Genomic DNA, 20,291 nt, shown 5'->3' on the forward strand with positions numbered 1-20,291 from the left:
AAACTATTACAGACTACAAAGCAAACTGAGCAATCGGGGGAGAAGGGCCTTGGTCAGGGAGGTGACCAAGAACCCGATGGTCACTCTGACAGAGCTCCAGAGTTCTTCTGTAGAGATGGGAGACCATCCAGAAGGACAACCATCTCTGCAGCACTCCAACAATCAGGCCTTTATGGTACAGTAGCCAGACGGAAGCCACTCCGTCTGGCCAAAAGGCACCTAAAGGACTCTCAGACCATGAGAAACAAGATTCTCTGGTCTGATGAAACCAAGATTGAACTCTTTGGCCTGAATGCCAAGCGTCACGTCTGGAGGAAACCTGGCACCATCCCTACGGTGAAGCATGGTGGTGGCATCATCATGCTGTGGGGATGTTTTTAAGCGGTAGGGACTGGGATCGAGGGAAAGATGAACAGAGCAAAGTACAGAGAGATCCTTGATGAAAACCTGCTCCAGAGCGCTCAGGACCTCAGACTGGGGTGAAGGTTCACCTTCCAACAGGACAACGACCCTAAGCACATAGCCAAGACAATGCAGGAGTGGCTTCGGGACAAGTCTCTGAATGTCCTTGAGTGGCCTAGCCAGAGCCCGGACTTGAACCCGATCAAACATCTCTGGAGAGACCCGAAAATAGCTGTGCAGCGACGCTCCCCATCCAACCTGACAGAGCTTGAGAGGATCTGCAGAGAAGAATGGGAGAAAAGCCCCAAATACAGGTGTGCCAAGCTTGTAGCATCATACACAAGAAGACTCGAGGCTGTAATCGCTGCCAAAGGTGCTTCAACAAAGTACTGAGTAAAGGGTCTGAATACTTATGTAAATGTTATATTTGAGGCGTTTTTTCCCCCAAAAAATGATAAAAACCTGTTTTTGCTTTGTCATTATGAGGTATTGTGTGTAGATTGATGAGGAAAAAAACAATTTAATCAATTTTAGAATAAGGCTGTAACGTAACTAAATATGAAAAAAGCAAGGGGTCTGAAAACTTTCCGAATGCACTGTATAATGATTAGGCTATACAGAAAGTATTAACACCCCATTACTTTTTCCACATTTTGTTGTGTTACAAAGTGGGATTAAAAAGGATTTCATTGTCATTTTATGTCAATGATCTACACAAAATCCTCTAATGTAAAAGTGGAAGAAACATTTGTAAAAACATCAACCCCCTGAGTCAATATATGTTAGAATCACCTTTGGCAGTGATTACAGCTGTAAGTCTTTCTGGGTAAGTCTCTAAGAGCTTTGCACACCTGGATCGTACAATATTTGCACATTATTCCTTTTAAAATTCTTCAATCTCTGTCAAGTTGGTTGTTGATCATTGCTAGACAGACATTTTCAAGTCTTGCCATAGATTTAAGCCGATTTAAGTCAAAACTGTAACTAGGCCATTCAGGAACATTCAATGGGATCTTGGTAAGCAACTCCAGTTTTTTTTTGTCCTTGTGTTTTAGGTTAAAGTCCTGTTGAAAGGTGAATTTGTCTCCCAGTGTCTGTTGGAAAGCAGACTAAACCAGGTTTTCCTCTAGGATTGTGCCTGTACTTAGCTCTATTCCATTTATTTTTATCCCAAAAAAAATCCCTAGTCCTTGCCAATGACAAGCATACACATAACATGATGCAGCCACCACCATCTTCAAAATATGAAGAGTGGTACATGGTGATGTGTTGGATTTGCCCCAAACATAACGCTTTGTATTCAGGACATAAAGTTAAAGCCAAATTTTTTGCAGTTTTACTTTAGTGCCTTATTGCAAACAGGATGCATGTTTTGGAATATTTGTATTCTGTACAGGCTTCCTTCTTTTCACTATGTCAATTAGGTTAGTATTGTGGAGTAACTACAATGTTGTTGATCCATCCTCAGTTTTCTCCTATCACAGCCATTAAACTCCAACTGTTTTAAAGTAACCATTGACTTCATGGTGAAAACTCTGAGCGGTTTCCTTCCTCTCTGGCAACTGAGTTAGGAAGGACGCCTGTATCTTTGTAGTGACTGGGTGTATCGATACACCATCCAAAGTGTAATTAATAACTTCACCATGCTCAAAGGGATATTCAATAGATTTTATTTTAATCCATCTACCAATAGGTGCCCTTCTTTGGAAAACCTCCCTGGACTTTGTGGTTGAATCGGTGTTTGAAATTCACTGCTCGACTGAGGGACCTTACAGATAATTGTACAGTGCCTTCAGTAAGTATTCACACCCCTCGACTTTTTCCACATTTCGTTGTGTTACAGCCACTTGAATTTAAAATGGATACAATTGAGATTGTGTCACTGGCCTGTACACAATACCAGATAATGTCAAAGTGGAATTATGCATTTAGAAATGTTTACAAATTAATAAAAAATGTTAAGCTGAAATGTCTTGAGTCAAAAAGTATTCAACCCCTTTCTTATGGCAAGCCTAAATAAGTTCAGGAGTAAAAATGTGCTTAACAAGTCACATAATGAGGTAGTCATTCGAAAATCATGTTAAACACTATTATTGCATGCAACTTATTATGGGAATTAACTTATTATATCAGAAAAAACATCCTTAATTTCTTCAGGCTCTGGTAAGCAGCTCTGACATTCTCTAAACTAAAGAAACGCCCACCAGACTCCCTAGTTCATATTCTTATGCACAAAAGAGCGAGTGTCAGCAAACAAAAGCTGAACACAAATATTGTTTAGGGGTGAGCTCCTGGGGAGTCGATTCAGTGGCTAGCTTTGCACTTGGCTGGCTAACAGTAGCTGCTAGGGGTAAGTTATAACCTACATTTGTGTTTTCTTTTTACTTACTGGTAACCAGAGTCGATCAAGGGAATTCAGGACATGGGTGACTAGTTAATGTTAGCTTGGCTCTCTGTGTGTTCATGCCGTGGGAGGAGTTCTGTTTTTTTTCGTTGGCAGAGAGCAATGGCTAGCTAGTATGCTAACTATTCTAGCTAACTAACTGGCTGAATAAGTTGACGACGGACTCGCTCAAGCTGTCGGGACTAACCCAGAACTTTACACAACGTTAGACACGGACACGAATGATCTGCTTGGCGTGTTGACACACTGGTGGTTTGTTGTGGCCGAGTATTGGTGCTAAACCGTGTTGTTGGAGGCTGGCATGCTAGTTGGCTGTGGCGTCATAGGATTCGGTGCCCTGGACGGTTTTCACGGAAGAATACTGTACCAAGTTAGCTAGCTGAATAAACTAAGTTAGTCTATTCCTAGAAAACATTGAACCGCTGTAGTTTACAACAATTATAGTTTCTCAGGTGGAAGTTGGGAGAGTTATATTTGGGTGTTTCAATTAAACGGAAGTGAGGGAGGCCCCGCTCTCTCGCTTTCCCAGATGTTTAGTTCATCTCTCCTCGTCTGACCATGTGTTCTCGCATACCCCGAGAGCATCTGGTCTGCGGGGTGGTGGCACAGGAATCCTCTTCTCTCCCAAGTGGACATTCTCTCTTTCTCCCCTGACCCATCTGTCTATCTCCTCATTTGAATTCCATGCTGTCACAGTCACAAGCCCATTCAAGCTTAACATCCTTATCATTTATCGCCCTCCAGGTTCCCTTAGGGAGTTCATCAATGAGCTTGACAAGTTCCTTTCCTGAAGATGGCTCACCCCTCACAGTTCTGGGTGACTTCAACCTCCCTACGTCTACCTTTGACTCATTTCTCTCTGCCTCCTTCTTTCCACTCCTCTCCTCTTTTGACCTCACCCTCTCACCGTCCCCCCCTACTCATAAGGCAGGCAATACGCTTGACCTCATCTTTACTAGATGCTGTTCTTCTACTAATCTCACTGCAACTCCCCTCCAAGTCTCAGACCACTACTTTGTATCCTTTTCTCTCTGGCTCTCCTCCAACACTACTCACTCTGCCCCTACTCAGATGGTAATTCGCCGTCGCAACCTTCGCTCTCTCTCTCCCGCTACTCTCTCCTCTTCCATCCTATCATCTCTTCCCTCTGCTCAATCATTCTCCCTCCAATCTCCTGATTCTGCCTCCTCAACCCTCCTCTCCTCCCTTTCTGCATCCTTTGACTCTCTATGTCCCCTATCCTCCCGGCCGGCTCGGTCCTCTCCTCCTGCTCCGTGGCTTGACGACTCTTTTCTCTGTGTATATCAATGACGTCGCTCTTGCTGCTGGTGACTCTCAGATTCCACCTCTACGCAGACGACACCATTTTGTATACATCTGGCCCTTCATTGGACACTGTGTTAACAAACCTCCAAACGAGCTTCAATTCCATACAACACTCCTTCAGTAGCCTCCAACTGCTCTTAAACACTAGTAAAACTAAATGCATGCTCTTCAACCGAACGCTGCTTGCACCCGCCCACCCGACTAGAATCACTACTCTCGACGGGTCTGACCTAGAGTATGTGGACAACTACAAATATCTAGGTGTCTGGTTAGACTGTAAACTCTCCTTCCAGACTCACATTAAGAATCTCCAATCCAAAGTTAAATCTAGAATCGGTTTCCTATTTCGCAACAAAGCCTCCTTCACTCATGCTGCCAAACATGCCCTCGTAAAACTGACTATCCTACCGATCCTTGACTTCGGCGATGTCATTTACAAAATAGCCTCCAACACTCTACTCAGCAAATTGGATGTAGTCTATCACAGTGCCATCCGTTTTGTCTCCAAAGCCCCATATAATACCCACCACTGTGACCTGTACGCTCTTGTTGGCTGGTCCTCACTACATATTCGTCGCCAAACCCACTGGCTCCAGGCCATCTATAAATCACTGCTAGGCAAATCCCCGCCTTATCTTAGCTCATTGGTCACCATAGCAACACCCACCCGTAGTCTGCGCTCCAGCGGGTATATCTCACTGGTCATCCCCAAAGCCAACACCTCCTTTGGCCGCAATTCCTTCCAGTTCTCTGCTGCCAATGACTGGAACAAATTGCAAAAATCTCTGAAGCTGGAGACACTTATCTCCCTCACTAACTTTAAGCATCAGTTGTCAGAGCACCTTACCGATCACTGCACCTGTACACAGCCCATCTGAAATTAGCCCGCCCAACTACCTCATCCCTATATTGTTATCTATTTTGCTCATTTGTACCCCAGTATCTCTATTTGCACATCATCTCTTGCACATCTATCATTCCAGTGTTAATACTAATTGTAATTATTTTGCACTATAGCCTATTTTATTGCCTTACCTCCATAACTTGCTAAATTTGCACACTGTATATTATATGTATTTCTGTTGTATTTTTGACTTTGTTTTGTTTTACCCCATATGTAACTGTTTGTTTTTATCGCACTGCTATGCTTTATCTTGGCCAGGTCGCAGTTGTAAATGAGAACTTGTTCTCAACTGGTTTACCTGGTTAAATAAAGGTGAAATAAAAAAATAAAAATAAAAAATTGCGAGCTCACAGAACAGGGCTCCGGGAAGCGGAGCAGAAATTTAGGAAAACTAGACTCCCTGCGGACCTGGCATCTTTTCACTCCCTCCTCTCTACATTTTCTTCCTCTGTTTCTGCTGCTAAAGCCACTTTCTACCACTCTAAATTCCAAGCATCTGCCTCTAACCCTAGGAAGCTCTTTGCCACCTTCTCCTCCCTGCTGAATCCTCCTCCCCCTCCCCCCCTCTGTGGATAAAAAGAATGTTGACGATATCCGATCCTCGTTTGTTAAGTCAAATGACACCACTGGTCCTGCTCATACTGCCCTACCCTATGCTTTGACTTCTTTCTCCCCTCACTCTCCAGATGAAATCTTGCGACTTGTGACGGCCGGCCGCCCAACAACCTGCCCGCTTGACCCTATCCCCTCCTCTCTTCTCCAGACCATTTCCGGTGACCTTCTCCCTTACCTCACCTCGCTCATCCTTGACCGCTGGCTATGTCCCTTCCGTCTTCAAGAGAGCGAGAGTTGCACCCCTTCTCAAAAAACCTACACTCAATCCCTCCGATGTCAACAACTACAGACCAGTATCCCATTCTCTCCAAAACTCTTGAGCATGCCGTCTTTAGCCAACTCTCTTGCTATCTCTCTCAGAATGACCTTCTTGATCCAAACCAGTCAGGTTTCAAGACTGGTCATTCAACTGAGACTGCTCTTCTCTGTGTCACGGACGCTCTCCGCACTGCTAAAGCTAACTCTCTCTCCTCTGCTCTCATCCTTCTAGACCTATCTGCTGCCTTTGATACTGTGAACCATCAGATCCTCCTCTCCACCCTCTCCGAGTTGGGCATCTCCGGCGCGGCTCACTCTTGGATTGCGTCCTACCTGACAGGTCGCTCCTACCAGGTGGCATGGCGAGAATCTGTCTCCGCACCACGTGCTCTCACCACTGGTGTCCCCCAGGGCTCAGTTCTAGGCCCTCTCCTATTCTCGCTATACACCAAGTCACTTGGCTCTGTCATATCCTCACATGGCCTTTCCTATCATTGCTACGCAGACGACACACAATTAATCTTCTCCTTTCCCCCTTCTGATAACCAAGTGGCGAATCGCATCTCTGCATGTCTGGCAGACATATCAGTGTGGATGACGGATCACCACCTCAAGCTGAACCTCGGCAAGACGGAGCTGCTCTTCCTCCCGGGGAAGGACTGCCCGTTCCATGATCTCGCCATCACGGTTGACAACTCCGCTGTGTCCTCCTCCCAGAGTGCAAAGAGCCTTGGCATGACCCTGGACAACACCCTGTCGTTCTCCACTAACATCAAGGCGGTGACCCGATCTTGTAGGTTCATGCTCTACAACATTCGCAGAGTACGACGCTGCCTTACACAGGAAGCGGCACAGGTCCTAATCCAGGCACTTGTCATCTCCCGTCTGGATTACTGCAACTCGCTGTTGGCTGGGCTCCCTGCCTGTGCCATTAAACTCCTACAACTCATCCAGAACGCCGCAGCCCATCTGGTGTTCAACCTTCCCAAGTTCTCTCACTCACATCACCCCGCTCCTCCGCACACTCCACTGGCTTCCAGTTGAAGCTCGCATCTGCTACAAGACCATGGTACTTGCCTACGGAGCTGTGAGGGGAACGGCACCTCCGTACCTTCAGGCTCTGATCAGTCCCTACACCCAAACAAGGGCACTACGTTCATCCACCTCTGGCCTGCTGGCTCCCCTACCTCTGCGGAAGCACAGTTCCCGCTCAGCCCAGTCAAAACTGTTCGCTGCTCTGGCACCCCAATGGTGGAACAAGCTCCCTCACGACGCCAGGACAGCGGAGTCACTCACCACCTTCCGGAGACACTTGAAACCCCACCTCTTTAAGGAATACCTGGGATAGGATAAAGTAATCCCCCTTACCCCACCCCCCCCAAAAAAAAAAAAACTATTGTAAAGTGGTTGTCCCACTGGCTATCATAAGGTGAATGAACCAATTTGTAAGTCGCTCTGGATAAGAGCGTCTGCTAAATGACGAAAATTTAAAATGAGATAAGGCGTCTATCCCACTGAGGGGCTTGTAGTGAAGGTTTAAGGTATCATAGTGAATCCTACAGACAAGCCAGGGGGATTTCAACCCAAGAAGACAGGCTAGAGGAGCTAGATAGATTAGGACACCTGCGACAGCAGAGTATTGTATTGTGAGATACAAGGATTTCTTTATTGATTGAAACAATAGCTTGTTTTTCTGGAATATCAGATCTTACGTACAGTACTGTGTGTGAAACAAATACAGTTAAAGAAAATAAAACAACAATGGTCGTTACTACTGCACTTACCTCAACTCGTTCAGGTTACTCAGTATCTCCTGTTGTGTTGCGACCACTGCACCCATCTCTTTACTAGGAGCCTAAAGAAGATATATCAAACAATTCAATTAATAAAGTTATCATACCTAAGGGTAAATTACTGAAACAAGTTTGAGTAAAGGCTTCACCTTTTTAGTAATAAAACTGGTATACATACAGTGCCTTCAGAAAATATTCATACCCCTTGACTTTGTTGTATTAAAGCATGAATTTTAAATGGATGAAATTGTTAAATTAATTAAATTGTGATGTTTTGTCACTGGCCTACACACACACACACACACACACACACACACACACAGAATACCCCATAAATGTCAAAGTAGAATTATGTTTTTACAAATTAATTAAAAATGAAAAGCTGAAATGTCTTGAGTCAACTATTCATCCCCTTTGTTATTGCAAGCCTAAATAAGTTCAGGAGTAAAAATGTGCTTAACAAGTCACTAAATAAGTTGCATGGACTCACTGTGTGCAATTATAGTTTTTATAGTTAATCTCTGTACCCCACACATACAATTATCTGTAAAGTCCCTCAGTTGAGCAGTGAATTTCAAATCACAGATTCAACCACTAACACCAGGGAGGTTTCCAATGCCTTTCAAAGAAGGCTACCTACTGGTAGATGGGTAAAAAAAAAAAGACATTGAATATCCCTTTGGGCATGGTGAAAAAGTTGTTAATTACACTTTGGATGATGTATCAATACACCCAGTCACTACAAAGATACAGGCGTCCTTCCTAACTCAGTTGCCAGAGAGGAAGGACACTGCTCAGGGATTTCACCATGAGGCCAATGGTGACTTTAAAACAGTTGGAGTTTAATGTGATAGGAGAAAATTAAGGATGGATCAACAACATTGTAGATACTCCACAATACTAACCTAATTGACAGAGTGAAAAGAAGGGATCCTGTACAGAATAAAAATATTCCAAAACATGCATCCTGTTTGCAACAAGGCACTAAAGTAATACTGCAAAAAATGTGGCAAAGCAATGCACTTTTTGTCCTGAATACAAAGTGTTATGTTTGGGGCAAATCCAATATAACACATTAATGTGTACCACTCTCCATATTTTCAAGCATAGTGGTGGCTGCATCATGACCTAAGCACAGGCCAAAACCTAAGCAAGGCCAAATCTTTTGACTTAAAGTTGACTTCAATCTGCTTGAAAATCTATCGCAAGACCTGAAAATGGTTGTCTGGGAATGATCAACAACCAATTTGACTGAGCTTGAAGAATTTTGAAAAGAATAATGGGAAAATGTTGTACAATCCAGGTGTGGAAAGCTCTTTGATACTTACCCAGAAAGAGTCACATCTGTAATTGCTGCCAAAGGTGATTCTAACATGTATTGACTCAGGGGGTTCACTACTTATATAAATCAAAATACATATCTTAGTGTTTTATTTTTCATTCATATTTTTTAGAAACGTTAGATATTTTTTCTCCACTTTTACATTAGAGAATTTTGTGTAGATCATGAACCAAAAACTACAATTAAATCAATTTTAAATCCCACTTTGTAACAACAAAATTTGGAAAAAGTCGAGGGGTGTGAATACTTTCTGAAGGCACTGTATGACCATGGCCAGTGCTTGCCTTGGGCAGGAGCTAACAGGAGCCGAGTACCAGCACCTCAACATTTTTATTACTCGAGTTCCTGCACCTCTTATATAATATTCGCTCAAAAGTGTTTGAGATCTTGCACCTAAATATAAACAGTACCAGCACACAACAAGTCAAGCAATGTCAATGCCTCTACTGAGGTGAACAAAACAGAGTAAAAGGCTGAGGTTAGTGGCATAGTCAGCAGTGGATTTATGAATGACACCTTCCGTCTTCGATGCAAGGCTTCTGTCAGAGCACCATATTTAGAGGCCTACACAAGGAAGTAGGTAGTTGCAATTGTGTGTGTAATGTAAATGTTTGTGCGCGCGTGTGAGCGAATGTAAGTCTATACTCATAAACTTCCTACCTGTCCCACCTGTCCTCCCGACTCCCCTTGGCGTTTGGAGATCTCGTCTGTAACCACAGAGACATAGCGGCGCTGTTCGTCGAGGATCATCGCCAGCTGACGGTGAAGCTGTTTGATCTCCAGGTGGATCCGGTTCTGACCCTCAAACACCTGGCGGATCTCCCTGTCGTTGACACTCTCGTACATGTCCTCAACTACACAGAACAGGACACACCTGTTGCATCAAGTATTAGCATCTAGACAGCCTAGCATCTAGTACGTACAAAGCAGCCATATATATGTTATTTATATTTAATTGTCTAGTGAAAAGTATGAACTGGCACCCAGCCCCCAAAAAAAGTAGAGGTGCTGACTAACTGCAAGTAAACTGTAGGCTATAAAGATAAATAAAGAGTTGCACACACTATATACAGTGGGGAGAACAAGTATTTGAGACACTGCCAATTTTGCAGGTTTTCCTACTTACAAAGCATGTAGAGGTCTGTAATTTTTATCATAGGTACACTTCAACTGTGAGAGACGGAATCTAAAACAAAAATCCAGAAAATCACATTATATGATTTTTAAGTAATTCATTTGCATTTTATTGCATGACATAAGTATTTGATCACCTACCAACCAGTAAGAATTCCGGCTCTCACAGACCTGTTAGTTTTTCTTTAAGAAGCCCTCCTGTTCTCCACTCATTACCTGTATTAACTGCACCTGTTTGAACTCGTTACCTGTATAAAAGACACCTGTCCACACACTCAATCAAACAGACTCCAACCTCTCCACAATGGCCAAGACCAGAGAGCTGTGTAAGGACATCAGGGATAAAATTGTAGACCTGCACAAGGCTGGGGTGGGCTACAAGACAATAGGCAAGCAGCTTGGTGAGAAGGCAACAACTGTTGGCGCAATTATTAGAAAATGGAAGTAGTTCAAGATGACGGTCAATCACCCTCGGTCTGGGGCTCCATGCAAGACCTCACCTCGTGGGGCATCAATGATCATGAGGAAGGTGAGGGATCAGCCCAGAACTACACGGCAGGACCTGGTCAATGACCTGAAGAGAGCTGGGACCACAGTCTCAAAGAAAACCATTAGTAACACACTACGCCGTCATGGATTAAAATCCTGCAGCAAATGCAAGGTCCCCCTGCTCAAGCCAGCGCATTTCCAGGCCCGTCTGAAGTTTGCCAATGACCATCTGGATGATCCAGAGGAGGAATGGGAGAAGGTAATGTGGTCTGATGAGACAAAAATAGAGCTTTTTGGTATAAACTACACTCGCCGTGTTTGGAGGAAGAAGAAGGATGAGTACAACCCCAAGAACACCATCCCAACCGTGAAGCATGGAGGTGGAAACATCATTCTTGGGGATGCTTTTCTGCAAAGGGGACAGGACGACTGCACCGTATTGAGGGGAGGATGGATGGGGCCATGTATCGCGAGATCTTGGCCAACAACCTCCTTCCCTCAGTAAGAGTATTGAAGATGGGTCGTGGCTGGGTCTTCCAGCATGACAACGACCCGAAACACACAGCCAGGGCAACTAAGGAGTGGCTCCGTAAGAAGCATCTCAAGGTCCTGGAGTGGCCTAGCCAGTCTCCAGACCTGAACAAAATAGAACATCTTTGGAGGGAGCTGAAAGTCCATATTGCCCAGTGACATCCCCGAAACCTGAAGGATCTGGAGAAGGTCTGTATGGAGGAGTGAGCCAAAATCCCTGCTGCAGTGTGTGCAAACCTGGTCAAGACCTACAGGAAACGTATGATCTCTGTAATTGCAAACAAAGGTTTCTGTACCAAATATTAAGTTCTGCTTTTCTGATGTATCACATACTTATGTCATGCAATAAAATGCAAATTAATTACTTAAAAATCATACAATGTGATTTTCTGGATTTTTGTTTTAGATTCCGTCTCTCACAGTTGAAGTGTACCTATGATCAAAATTACAGACCTCTACATGCTTTGTAAGTAGGAAAACCTGCAAAATCAGCAGTGTATCAAATAATTGTTCTCCCCACTGTATATATATATATATATAAGCTCTCAGTAATTTATTGGGCAAACCACATTTCGGCATCAGTGGTGGCTGCATCAGTGCCTTCTTCACCCTGAAGAAGGCACTGATGCCGAAAATTTGGTGTTTTCCTCAATAAATTACTGGGAGCTTATAAAGTGTGCGACTCTCTTTAGTTACATTTATATTTAATTGACCAAACTATTGAATAATAACATCAATATTAAAGGATATAAAAATATATTAGTCTCAATATAAAAAGTATAGCAAAAGTAAAGAGAGTATGAAGTATGACACATTTTATTGAGTGAAACTAACTGGTTTCTTTATGGACGTCCGGATGCTCTTTCTGATAGTCCTCTTTCTTTTTGTCCAGCTCCTGCTGAAAGTTCTCAAATTCCTCCTGGTACTTGTCCTGATCCTCCTTGGGCATCTCTGCTTCAGGTGGGGGCTTCAATGGGACAGACAAAACAACCACTCTGAACACGCACTGAAGAGACTGAGGCCCCTTACTTACATCACACTTTTTCATACATCTATTGAAGAAACCCACACAATTCACAATTTCACTCAGATCTTCTTCCAATTAAATATTACTGGAGAGTGGTATAACTAAGGACTGGAGAGTGCAAGTGGTAGAAAATAAAATTAGTTACTAGCTCTGAGTGGTACAACTAAGAAAATCTAGTTACCAGTTCTTGGCCAGGTTCTGTTAGTCTGAACGTCAAGAAGGACAGGACATCATGGTCATCTGGAAGACAAAGGTTATATACAAACAAATTATTTTACAAAAAAAAAGCATTAAAACATGATTTTAAAATAAATGTATCATGATGTAACGTTAAGCAGGGGCATCAATTGGGTATGGCAGTCGCCATACCCTAGTTCAACACCAACAATTTAAAATAGGCTACAAAAATCATTCCAATCCCGATTAAAAAGCAAATGCAGTTTAGCGGTATTAGCGGGCTGGCTTTCGAACAATGCGGACGGCTCTGAGCAGGGCGGGAAGGATGTTTTCCCTGCTGGCTTTAGGGCTATGAAAAGCGCATTGACTGAGCTCTGCAGTGAACAGCTAAACTTTTCTCTCAAAACAGTGCAGAGGTGGAAGATGGCTGTAGATGGTTAGGTAGATGCTGTTTGACTTGACATGAAACTATACTAGCCAAGGTGATAATGCCTGGAGTGAATTCATAAATGTTTTGCTGTTCTTTAAATTGCATTTGAGAGTTTTTAAATTGTGAAGAAATGCAGTAAATGACTTCCTTGTCACTTTGCCATACCCTAGGTTTAGCTGAAATGTAGCCTGACAACAATAATCCTAATGTGAGATTTTAAGCAGTATAATCAATGTTTATAGAAGAGTAAACTCTAATTTGAAAGACAAACTTGCTTTTGGCAAGTTTAATAATGCATTACAACCACATTATAATGCATTACACCTGCAGGCCTTAAGTAAACTGTTACCAAGATAACCACCTGCTAGACCTCCCGTGGCAGCTGAGATGCCAAGGTAGCCCTCCTGAGGAATGATCATGTTGTCCACTTTGGTACAGAACTCATAGTCATCCTTATCTGGAGTGAAACCATTGTTGATCAACACCTGAGAGGACAGACAACAGCACATCAACTAAGGGCAATCAATTGAAATAAATGACCAATATAAAAAGATTAGGGTATTTTTGTCTGCTTAATGCAAAACTGTTCCGTATCCATGTCTCTGTTGATGTGGAGAAAAACAGAGTAAAAGGCAGAGATCAGTGTATGGACAGTGGTATCGATGAGTACAAGGGAGAGAGATTATTTGAGAAGGTTGATTGAATATTCTCCTACCGTTAGCGTCTTCTTGTAGTATGTTATTTTGGCTCTGACAGGATAGGGTTTGTTACGAAAGTCTCTTAAGCATGTCCCCAGCGCTTGAGTCGTGCCATCACTGCAACAAAAAACATCCTGTTTAGACACTAAAACTAAACACTATATTATTATAGTAGTAGTACTTCATACAGTATATTTCAAGAGAAATGAATTGATCCCCACAAGCATCGACAATAACAAAAGAACAAAGGCAAACGTCGATCCATATAAAGTATGAAATACACATGCATGATAGCAGCACGAGAAGCAAGTGCAGAGGATAAAATGCTCCATATACAGTATGGTCAAACAAATAACATTTCCAAAAGTAAATGATTTGGAGATTTGAGAAATTAAGGAAAACATTTCAAATGTAATTTACTCCTATTATTGTAAACATTTTCAGCAGTGACAAAACAGAAAACAGTGTGACATAGGCCTAGATCAACTGGCACAGAAAAGCGATTTACATTTTTCACTGTCAAGGGAGATTAGGAAGAGATTAAGGATTATAATCTCCAACCACAAATATACTGTATAATCATATTTTCTAATCTTCTTTAAATTGTTTACATTTTCATTTGGTGATGTCAGTTAGGCAAGGAAATGTTGACTTACTTTGGGTGATCATAAACAAGTTTGCCATTGTTTCCCACCACCAGCACAGCAGGGTTATTTTTCTAAAACAAACAGTTAAACATTAAATCTGTAATATACCTAATCTATGTTTTGAAGGTCATTTGGGTTTCTTTTATCCAATCCCAGCATACGTCCTCATCAGACCTAGGCATACCACTTTAAAGTATGAAAAAAATGTTTGTATCCAAGATAAGTGTGTACAGTATCAATCTATTCTTCCTATTATTTGCATTGTAATAATTGAATATTAAGGTGTTAATAACAAGTATTATAAACTTTTTGCTTTACCTATGATAAAATAAATGAATGCATTTATTATAAATGCATTATATTTAGTATTTTATGAATAAATAATTAATATGGCCACCAACCTTCCCATCGTTGTCAAAGGAATCGAAGAAAATGCCGATGCCGTTCCAGTTGTCAGCAGCTCCATAGACAGGACCATCTAGGCCTTGTGCAGTGGTGAACCATATCGCCTATTAGAGGGACAGACAGGGAGAAATTAAGACATGGAGAGACTGAAGGTCTAAAAATACGTGTTTAACTGTCTAAATAACTACATGTAACAGTAGAGCAGCAGAGGGACAGACAGATAAACATAGGGACAATAGATACAGTAAGATGTACAGTACAGTGAAAGCATAATGTAGGAATTGAACCCACGACCTTGGCGTTAATAGCACCACGCTCTCACCAACTGAGTCACACAGGGACAGGACCGACTTTGAGAGATAAACATGGTTATTAACCTGAAGTCTGAGCCTGCAGGTCAGCACAAGACCACATCCTCTACTAGCACAACAGCCGCCATGATATAGGCTAGTTTTGTCTCCACTAATCTTTCCTTATATCGGCTGTTTAATTAACCATGCTTACGTTTACTTTTCTTGTTTGTATTCAAGATACAATTATAAAATGTTCATGACGTCTTCATCCATAAACGTCATTTACACAATTACTGTCCAGCCCTAGTGCTGGCCCTGATATTTAACTGGCTCTTTTCACATTGTCCTTTCTAGCATTGTTCCAGCAACAAAGGTGGATGCGTAACCAGGCCTGTAAAGCACAGCTTGATCAGCTACAGCATGTAGTGTGAAAAGGTCTAGAGCAGGGATGGGCACTTTTGTAGGCCCCTCGGACCAACTTACTGTTGAGAGTTAGAATAATAGAATACACAAGGTGATTTCGTTGTGGATCAGCAGTCACTTAATTAGCCCATGTCAGCAAAAAACATTTTGATTGGTAAGTTAGTCTAGCGGCCAGCTATCTAAACTTGTATTAAGCATGGTCGAACTACCGACCGGGGTGTGGCCCATCGTTCATCAGTTACCATTTTAAAAACCGCAAACGTGCCTCCACCCTATGGCAAAATGTGTAGAATTGCAGGAAATGATCTGTAAAACTGCAAATGTATCTCTCCACCCCATGGCAAAATGTGTAGATTTGCAGGAAATGAACTTTAAAAAGGTATTTTTTTCACTTCGCTGTCGAGGGGGCCGCTAAAATGTTTTGCTTTTGGGGGGCCGCTAAAATGTTTGCTACACTGCTTGCTAAAACGTTTTTTTTTTGTGGCCCCCACCCCATAATAATAATTATAATCAATCAATGTTGCCCATCCCTGGTCTAGAGTCAAAGTGAATGGAAGCCATAGAAAGGAGGTTCCAGCAACTATGGTACAGTTGTAACCAGGCCAGCACAGCTCAGCAGTGAAAGAGTCAGAGTGTATGGAAATCAGGAGGTGTTATTCAGTTCTTACCAGGCCGTCGGCTCCCATCCTCCCCCGTCCAGACACACGGAAGGTCACCTCAGCCTCCCAGTGGTCAAAGTTGACCGCGTTTTTGGTCCAGACTGAGCCCTTCTGACTCCTGAGAGAGGGGGTGATACGGACCTGGTCGGCACTGGGGATGGCATCTGGAATACAAGGAGGTTGATAGTTAGCAGGGTTGGGGGGTACATTCTAGTTTATGTTCAATTAAGTCATACTGGCAAATCCTAACGTACAAAAATATTGAGCTTCGCATGTCATGAATTCAAAGAGTTTCCTGAATTTAAACTGTACAGAAACTGTGAAAACTCACTCCGTGAAGGTCCAGAAATACTTGTTTAACTGTATAGTGTAACTACAGATGGAGAAACAGTAGCCTATTGGCCCAGGGAAAACAATTGACCAGGAGGTTCATTTTCTTACAAAGCTTGGGGTTAGGAACATAAATGTTTGTTCAGCCCATGTACACCTTAATATGAGTGCTCCTGGGATTGTGTCCAAGGCCCTCTGTCAGCAACATTAATATTATATCTGAAAGCCTCCTATGCAAACGACGGAGAGACATTAGAATAGGCCTAGTATTGTTAACGCTGCAGTAGAGGTCACTCAACCATAGAGACTCTTGTGAAGAGCTATGCAATGTCAAGCCATGCTTGTCAGGCTTATGGCTAGAAACAAGACCATGCTATATCTAAACTACCTCACTCGTGTTAGGCTTTATCATCTAGCCAAGAGAGATATGGCCTTGGAAAGGAGAAATATGGGTAATAGCAACTAGCCTAACGCAACCAGGCTTTGGCATATGGACCTTTGCCTATACTTATTTGCTGTGACCAAATTCTAAATTACAATTGTACAACATGTGTAGAGCGACATGCCATCTCGCTAAAGCCTATACTGATAAGAAATGGGCACCATTGTAAAATTGACTCCAAAAATATGGTTGTGTCGTCAGCTGGACCTTTGCACGGTTTTTAGAGATACTGATTTGTTAACCCTTTACGCTACACAAAACCATGCTAGGCTAGAGGACAAGCAGACCACTTCAATAGGAAAGGTAGCCTAAAGCAAGCAATGCAATGCTCATGAACTTCAAAAGCACTCTCAAATATTAGGTATTGTGAAACCTGCCTGCTGTAGCATGTGTGTGGTTGTGTGTTGCAAGGAGAAAGCCAAAACTTGGACTAGCAAGAGGAAAGTTCACATTCCAGTTTGATCTGTCTATGTGCAAGTCATCCTTGTGTCTTTGTTTGTAAGACTCTGTATTGTTGAAAGGAACCAACTGAACTATTATATGTCAGCGTGTAGTTACTATGCCTGTGATGTGGTTGTCCCACCTAGCTATCTTAACATGAATGCACTAACTGTATGCTATCTTAACATGAATGCACTAACTGTATGTCGCTCTGGATAAGAGTCTGCTAAATGGATAAAATGAACAAACGTAAATTAATGTGACAAGGTAGTATTCAATGTAGTTACTTGGTAACTGAAGCTGTTTAATGATGTCAGCATATTGCATGATGGTGCATGTGTATACCTTTCACATTTCTCTTCTCCTGCTTCTCTAAAATATCCTAAAGCTGCTGGCTATTTCACTGCCATGACATGTTTAAACGAGTTTGATATCAGGCCACTATGTATAGATACTGACAGCCAACTGTAGCAAGCCAAGTCTGCACAGTCGAGAACTTCTCTACACAACAATGATCTGATCCACCTACAGAACTTCTCTACATCAGGCACTGGCAGTAGCCGGCTAGCTACAACAAACGTGTCAAATGTATCCCCCACATGCAAAATAGCTACATTCACTGGCTAGAGTGGCAAGATAGCTATCGCAGCTGATTTTCCATTGTACCTATTTATAGGTTATGATAATTGATAACGGTAAGCAATAGCCTAGCCAACCACAAATTGAAACTTACTTCCACTATGCACCCAAAAAGGAATACTCCCGTCGGCTTGAGACAGGTGCGGTCCCTTGAAACTGTACTTGTATTCAAACCGGCGGTGTGGGGTTTCTTCGGTCGAGGCACCAGCGACGATATTATTGGCATTACTGTGGTGAAATGTTAAAGTTAATATTAATAAACAAGCATCAGCAGACAGACCCCGTCCTATGGACACCGCCATCTTTTGGTATCACTGCTTACTTAGCATTGAAACAGAGAGGATGACGGGAATGCCTGTTCGGCCAACAGGGCGCTTTCTTATTGGTTGAATCCTAGACACAGCCGAGTTGCGGCCACTGACGTATAATAAGAACGGTTGCGGCTTGCTTGTACTTGACAGAACGCCACTGAATTGATACATTGTGGCCTTAAATAAATTATACATTGTAGCATGATAGGTGTCTGCATTTATTTCACAATGTAAACAACGATTATGTTACTCGATGTTTTTACAATGTAACCAGTCCTTTTTTCTTTTTTTCTTTTAAAGAAATGTGCCATATTTAGATGATCAGGTTTTATCCAGTGTGATGTCTATTTTGTATTTATTTTATTTATTTAACCTTTATTTTATCAGTGAGTCATACTGAGACTAAGGTATATTTTATAGATGAGCCCTGAATTACATAAATTACAGAAAATACACACAGCAAAATATAAATACAAAATGAAAGCAGAAAGAAAAAACTGGTCATAAAAAACTAACACATTCATCAGTAATAAGGTCCTCAATCAGCCTTCTGAATTGCCCTAGAGGCACCAGAACATCACATTTTGAAGATTGTTACACAAATAAGGTGCAAGAAAACTAAAAGCTGATTTACCTAACTCAGTAGAGACCAAAGGAATTTCCAGAGTTAGCCATCCCTGAGACCGGGTATGGTAACTCCTATGTCTAAAGTTTAGTAATGATGTTAGACACAGTGGGACTTTTTGTAAAAGTTCTTTATAAATGAAAACATAGCAATGTACCAACCTACGTGACATCAAAGAGGGCCAACCAACTTTCCAGTAGAGAATGCTGTTACGCCCTGACCTTTAAATGCCTGTTGTTTCTCGTAGGTTTGGTCAGGGTGTGAATTTCTATGTATAGATTCTATGTTATTGTATTTCTATGTTGGCCGGGTGTGGTTCCCAATCAGAGGCAGCTGTCGATCGTTGCCTCTGATTGGGGATCATACTTAGGTAGCCATTTTGCCTACCTATGTTGTGGGATCTTGACTCTTGTTTGTGTGTAGCCATTGTGAGCGGCATGGTACGTTGCGTTTGTTGTTTTGTCGTGTGTTGTAGTGAATAAACATGTATGCATTCCATGCTGCACCTTGGTCCAATCCTGTACTCAACGAACGTGACAGAAGATCCCACCACCAACGAACCAAGCAGCGTGCCCAGGAGGAGCAAACACCCTGGACACAGCGGGAAGCTACATTGGTAGATGTCCTCCTCGGTTGGGGGGAAATTACATTTTACATTTACATTTTAGTCATTTAGCAGACGCTCTTATCCAGAGCGACTTACAGTTAGTAATTACAGAGGAGGAAGCCGTCCGTTACGGTGAGGTAATGGAGGAGGGCTGGTGTCCGGATCAACGGCGACGCCAGCGGTGCCGACGACGAATAAAGCCAGAGAGACAGCCTCAATAATACAAATTGGGGGGGGGGGGGCACACTGGGTGGTTGACGAAGCAGCAGGAGGCCGTGAAAGGGCTTTATTTTAGAGGTCCTCCAAGACCTGCGGATCAGCAGTTTGAGAGAGGAGGCCACCACATTACGGGGGCTGATAGCGAGGATAGAGCAGGAGAGCTCCCTTCAAAAGGAGGCGCTGCAGGAGGCCCGTAGGGAGAAGGAATTAGTGGATGCACGGAGAGAGGAGCTGGCCAGGCAACAGAAGGAGCGTGTGTTCATTGAGGAACCTAGCTATGCGGGAAAAAATACGCACTGTGTCGCCAGTTTGCCTTCACAGCCCAGTGCGTCCTGTGCCAGCGCCCTGCACGTGCCGTGCGAAAGTGGGCATCCAGCCAGGACGGGTTGTGCCAGCTTTACACTCCAGACCTCCAGTACGCCTCCACGGTCCAGTATATCCTGCTCCGGTTCTACGCACTGTGTCACCAGTGCGCCTCCCCAGCCTGGTACGCCCCGTACCTGCTACCCGCACCAAACCAGTGGTGCGTGTCGCCAGCCCGGTACGCCCTGTACCTGCTCCTCGCACCAAACCAGTGGCGCTTGTCGCCAGCCCGGTACGTCCCGTACCTGCTCCCCGCACCAAACCAGTGGTGCGTGTATCCAGTCCGGTACGGCCCGTACCTGCTCCCCGCACCAAACCAGTGGTGCGTGTCGCCAGCCCGGTACGCCCCGTGCCTGC

The 20,291-nt window shown here is 43.1% G+C and overlaps 1 protein-coding gene across 1 annotated transcript in view; it reads right to left on the bottom strand.

Annotated features, from left to right (window-relative positions):
* Window positions 1–18,142, bottom strand: part of LOC311128358 (protein ERGIC-53-like) — a 35,889-nt gene extending 17,747 nt beyond the window's left edge. Inside the window, exons 1-10 of the mRNA XM_084160470.1 lie at window positions 17,904–18,142; window positions 15,967–16,121; window positions 14,579–14,686; window positions 14,187–14,248; window positions 13,548–13,647; window positions 13,194–13,317; window positions 12,407–12,465; window positions 12,033–12,165; window positions 9,705–9,898; window positions 7,694–7,764 (exon numbers count right to left, since the gene is read on the bottom strand). Coding sequence (XP_084016596.1) covers window positions 7,694–7,764; window positions 9,705–9,898; window positions 12,033–12,165; window positions 12,407–12,465; window positions 13,194–13,317; window positions 13,548–13,647; window positions 14,187–14,248; window positions 14,579–14,686; window positions 15,967–16,121; window positions 17,904–18,111 — 1,214 coding nt within the window. The 5' untranslated portion in view covers window positions 18,112–18,142. The remainder of the gene's footprint in view (window positions 1–7,693; window positions 7,765–9,704; window positions 9,899–12,032; window positions 12,166–12,406; window positions 12,466–13,193; window positions 13,318–13,547; window positions 13,648–14,186; window positions 14,249–14,578; window positions 14,687–15,966; window positions 16,122–17,903) is intronic.
* Window positions 18,143–20,291: the final 2,149 nt, after the last annotated feature.

This window comes from Coregonus lavaretus (assembly GCF_964263955.1).
Source record: "Coregonus lavaretus genome assembly, chromosome: 4".
Lineage (NCBI taxonomy): Eukaryota > Metazoa > Chordata > Actinopteri > Salmoniformes > Salmonidae > Coregonus > Coregonus lavaretus.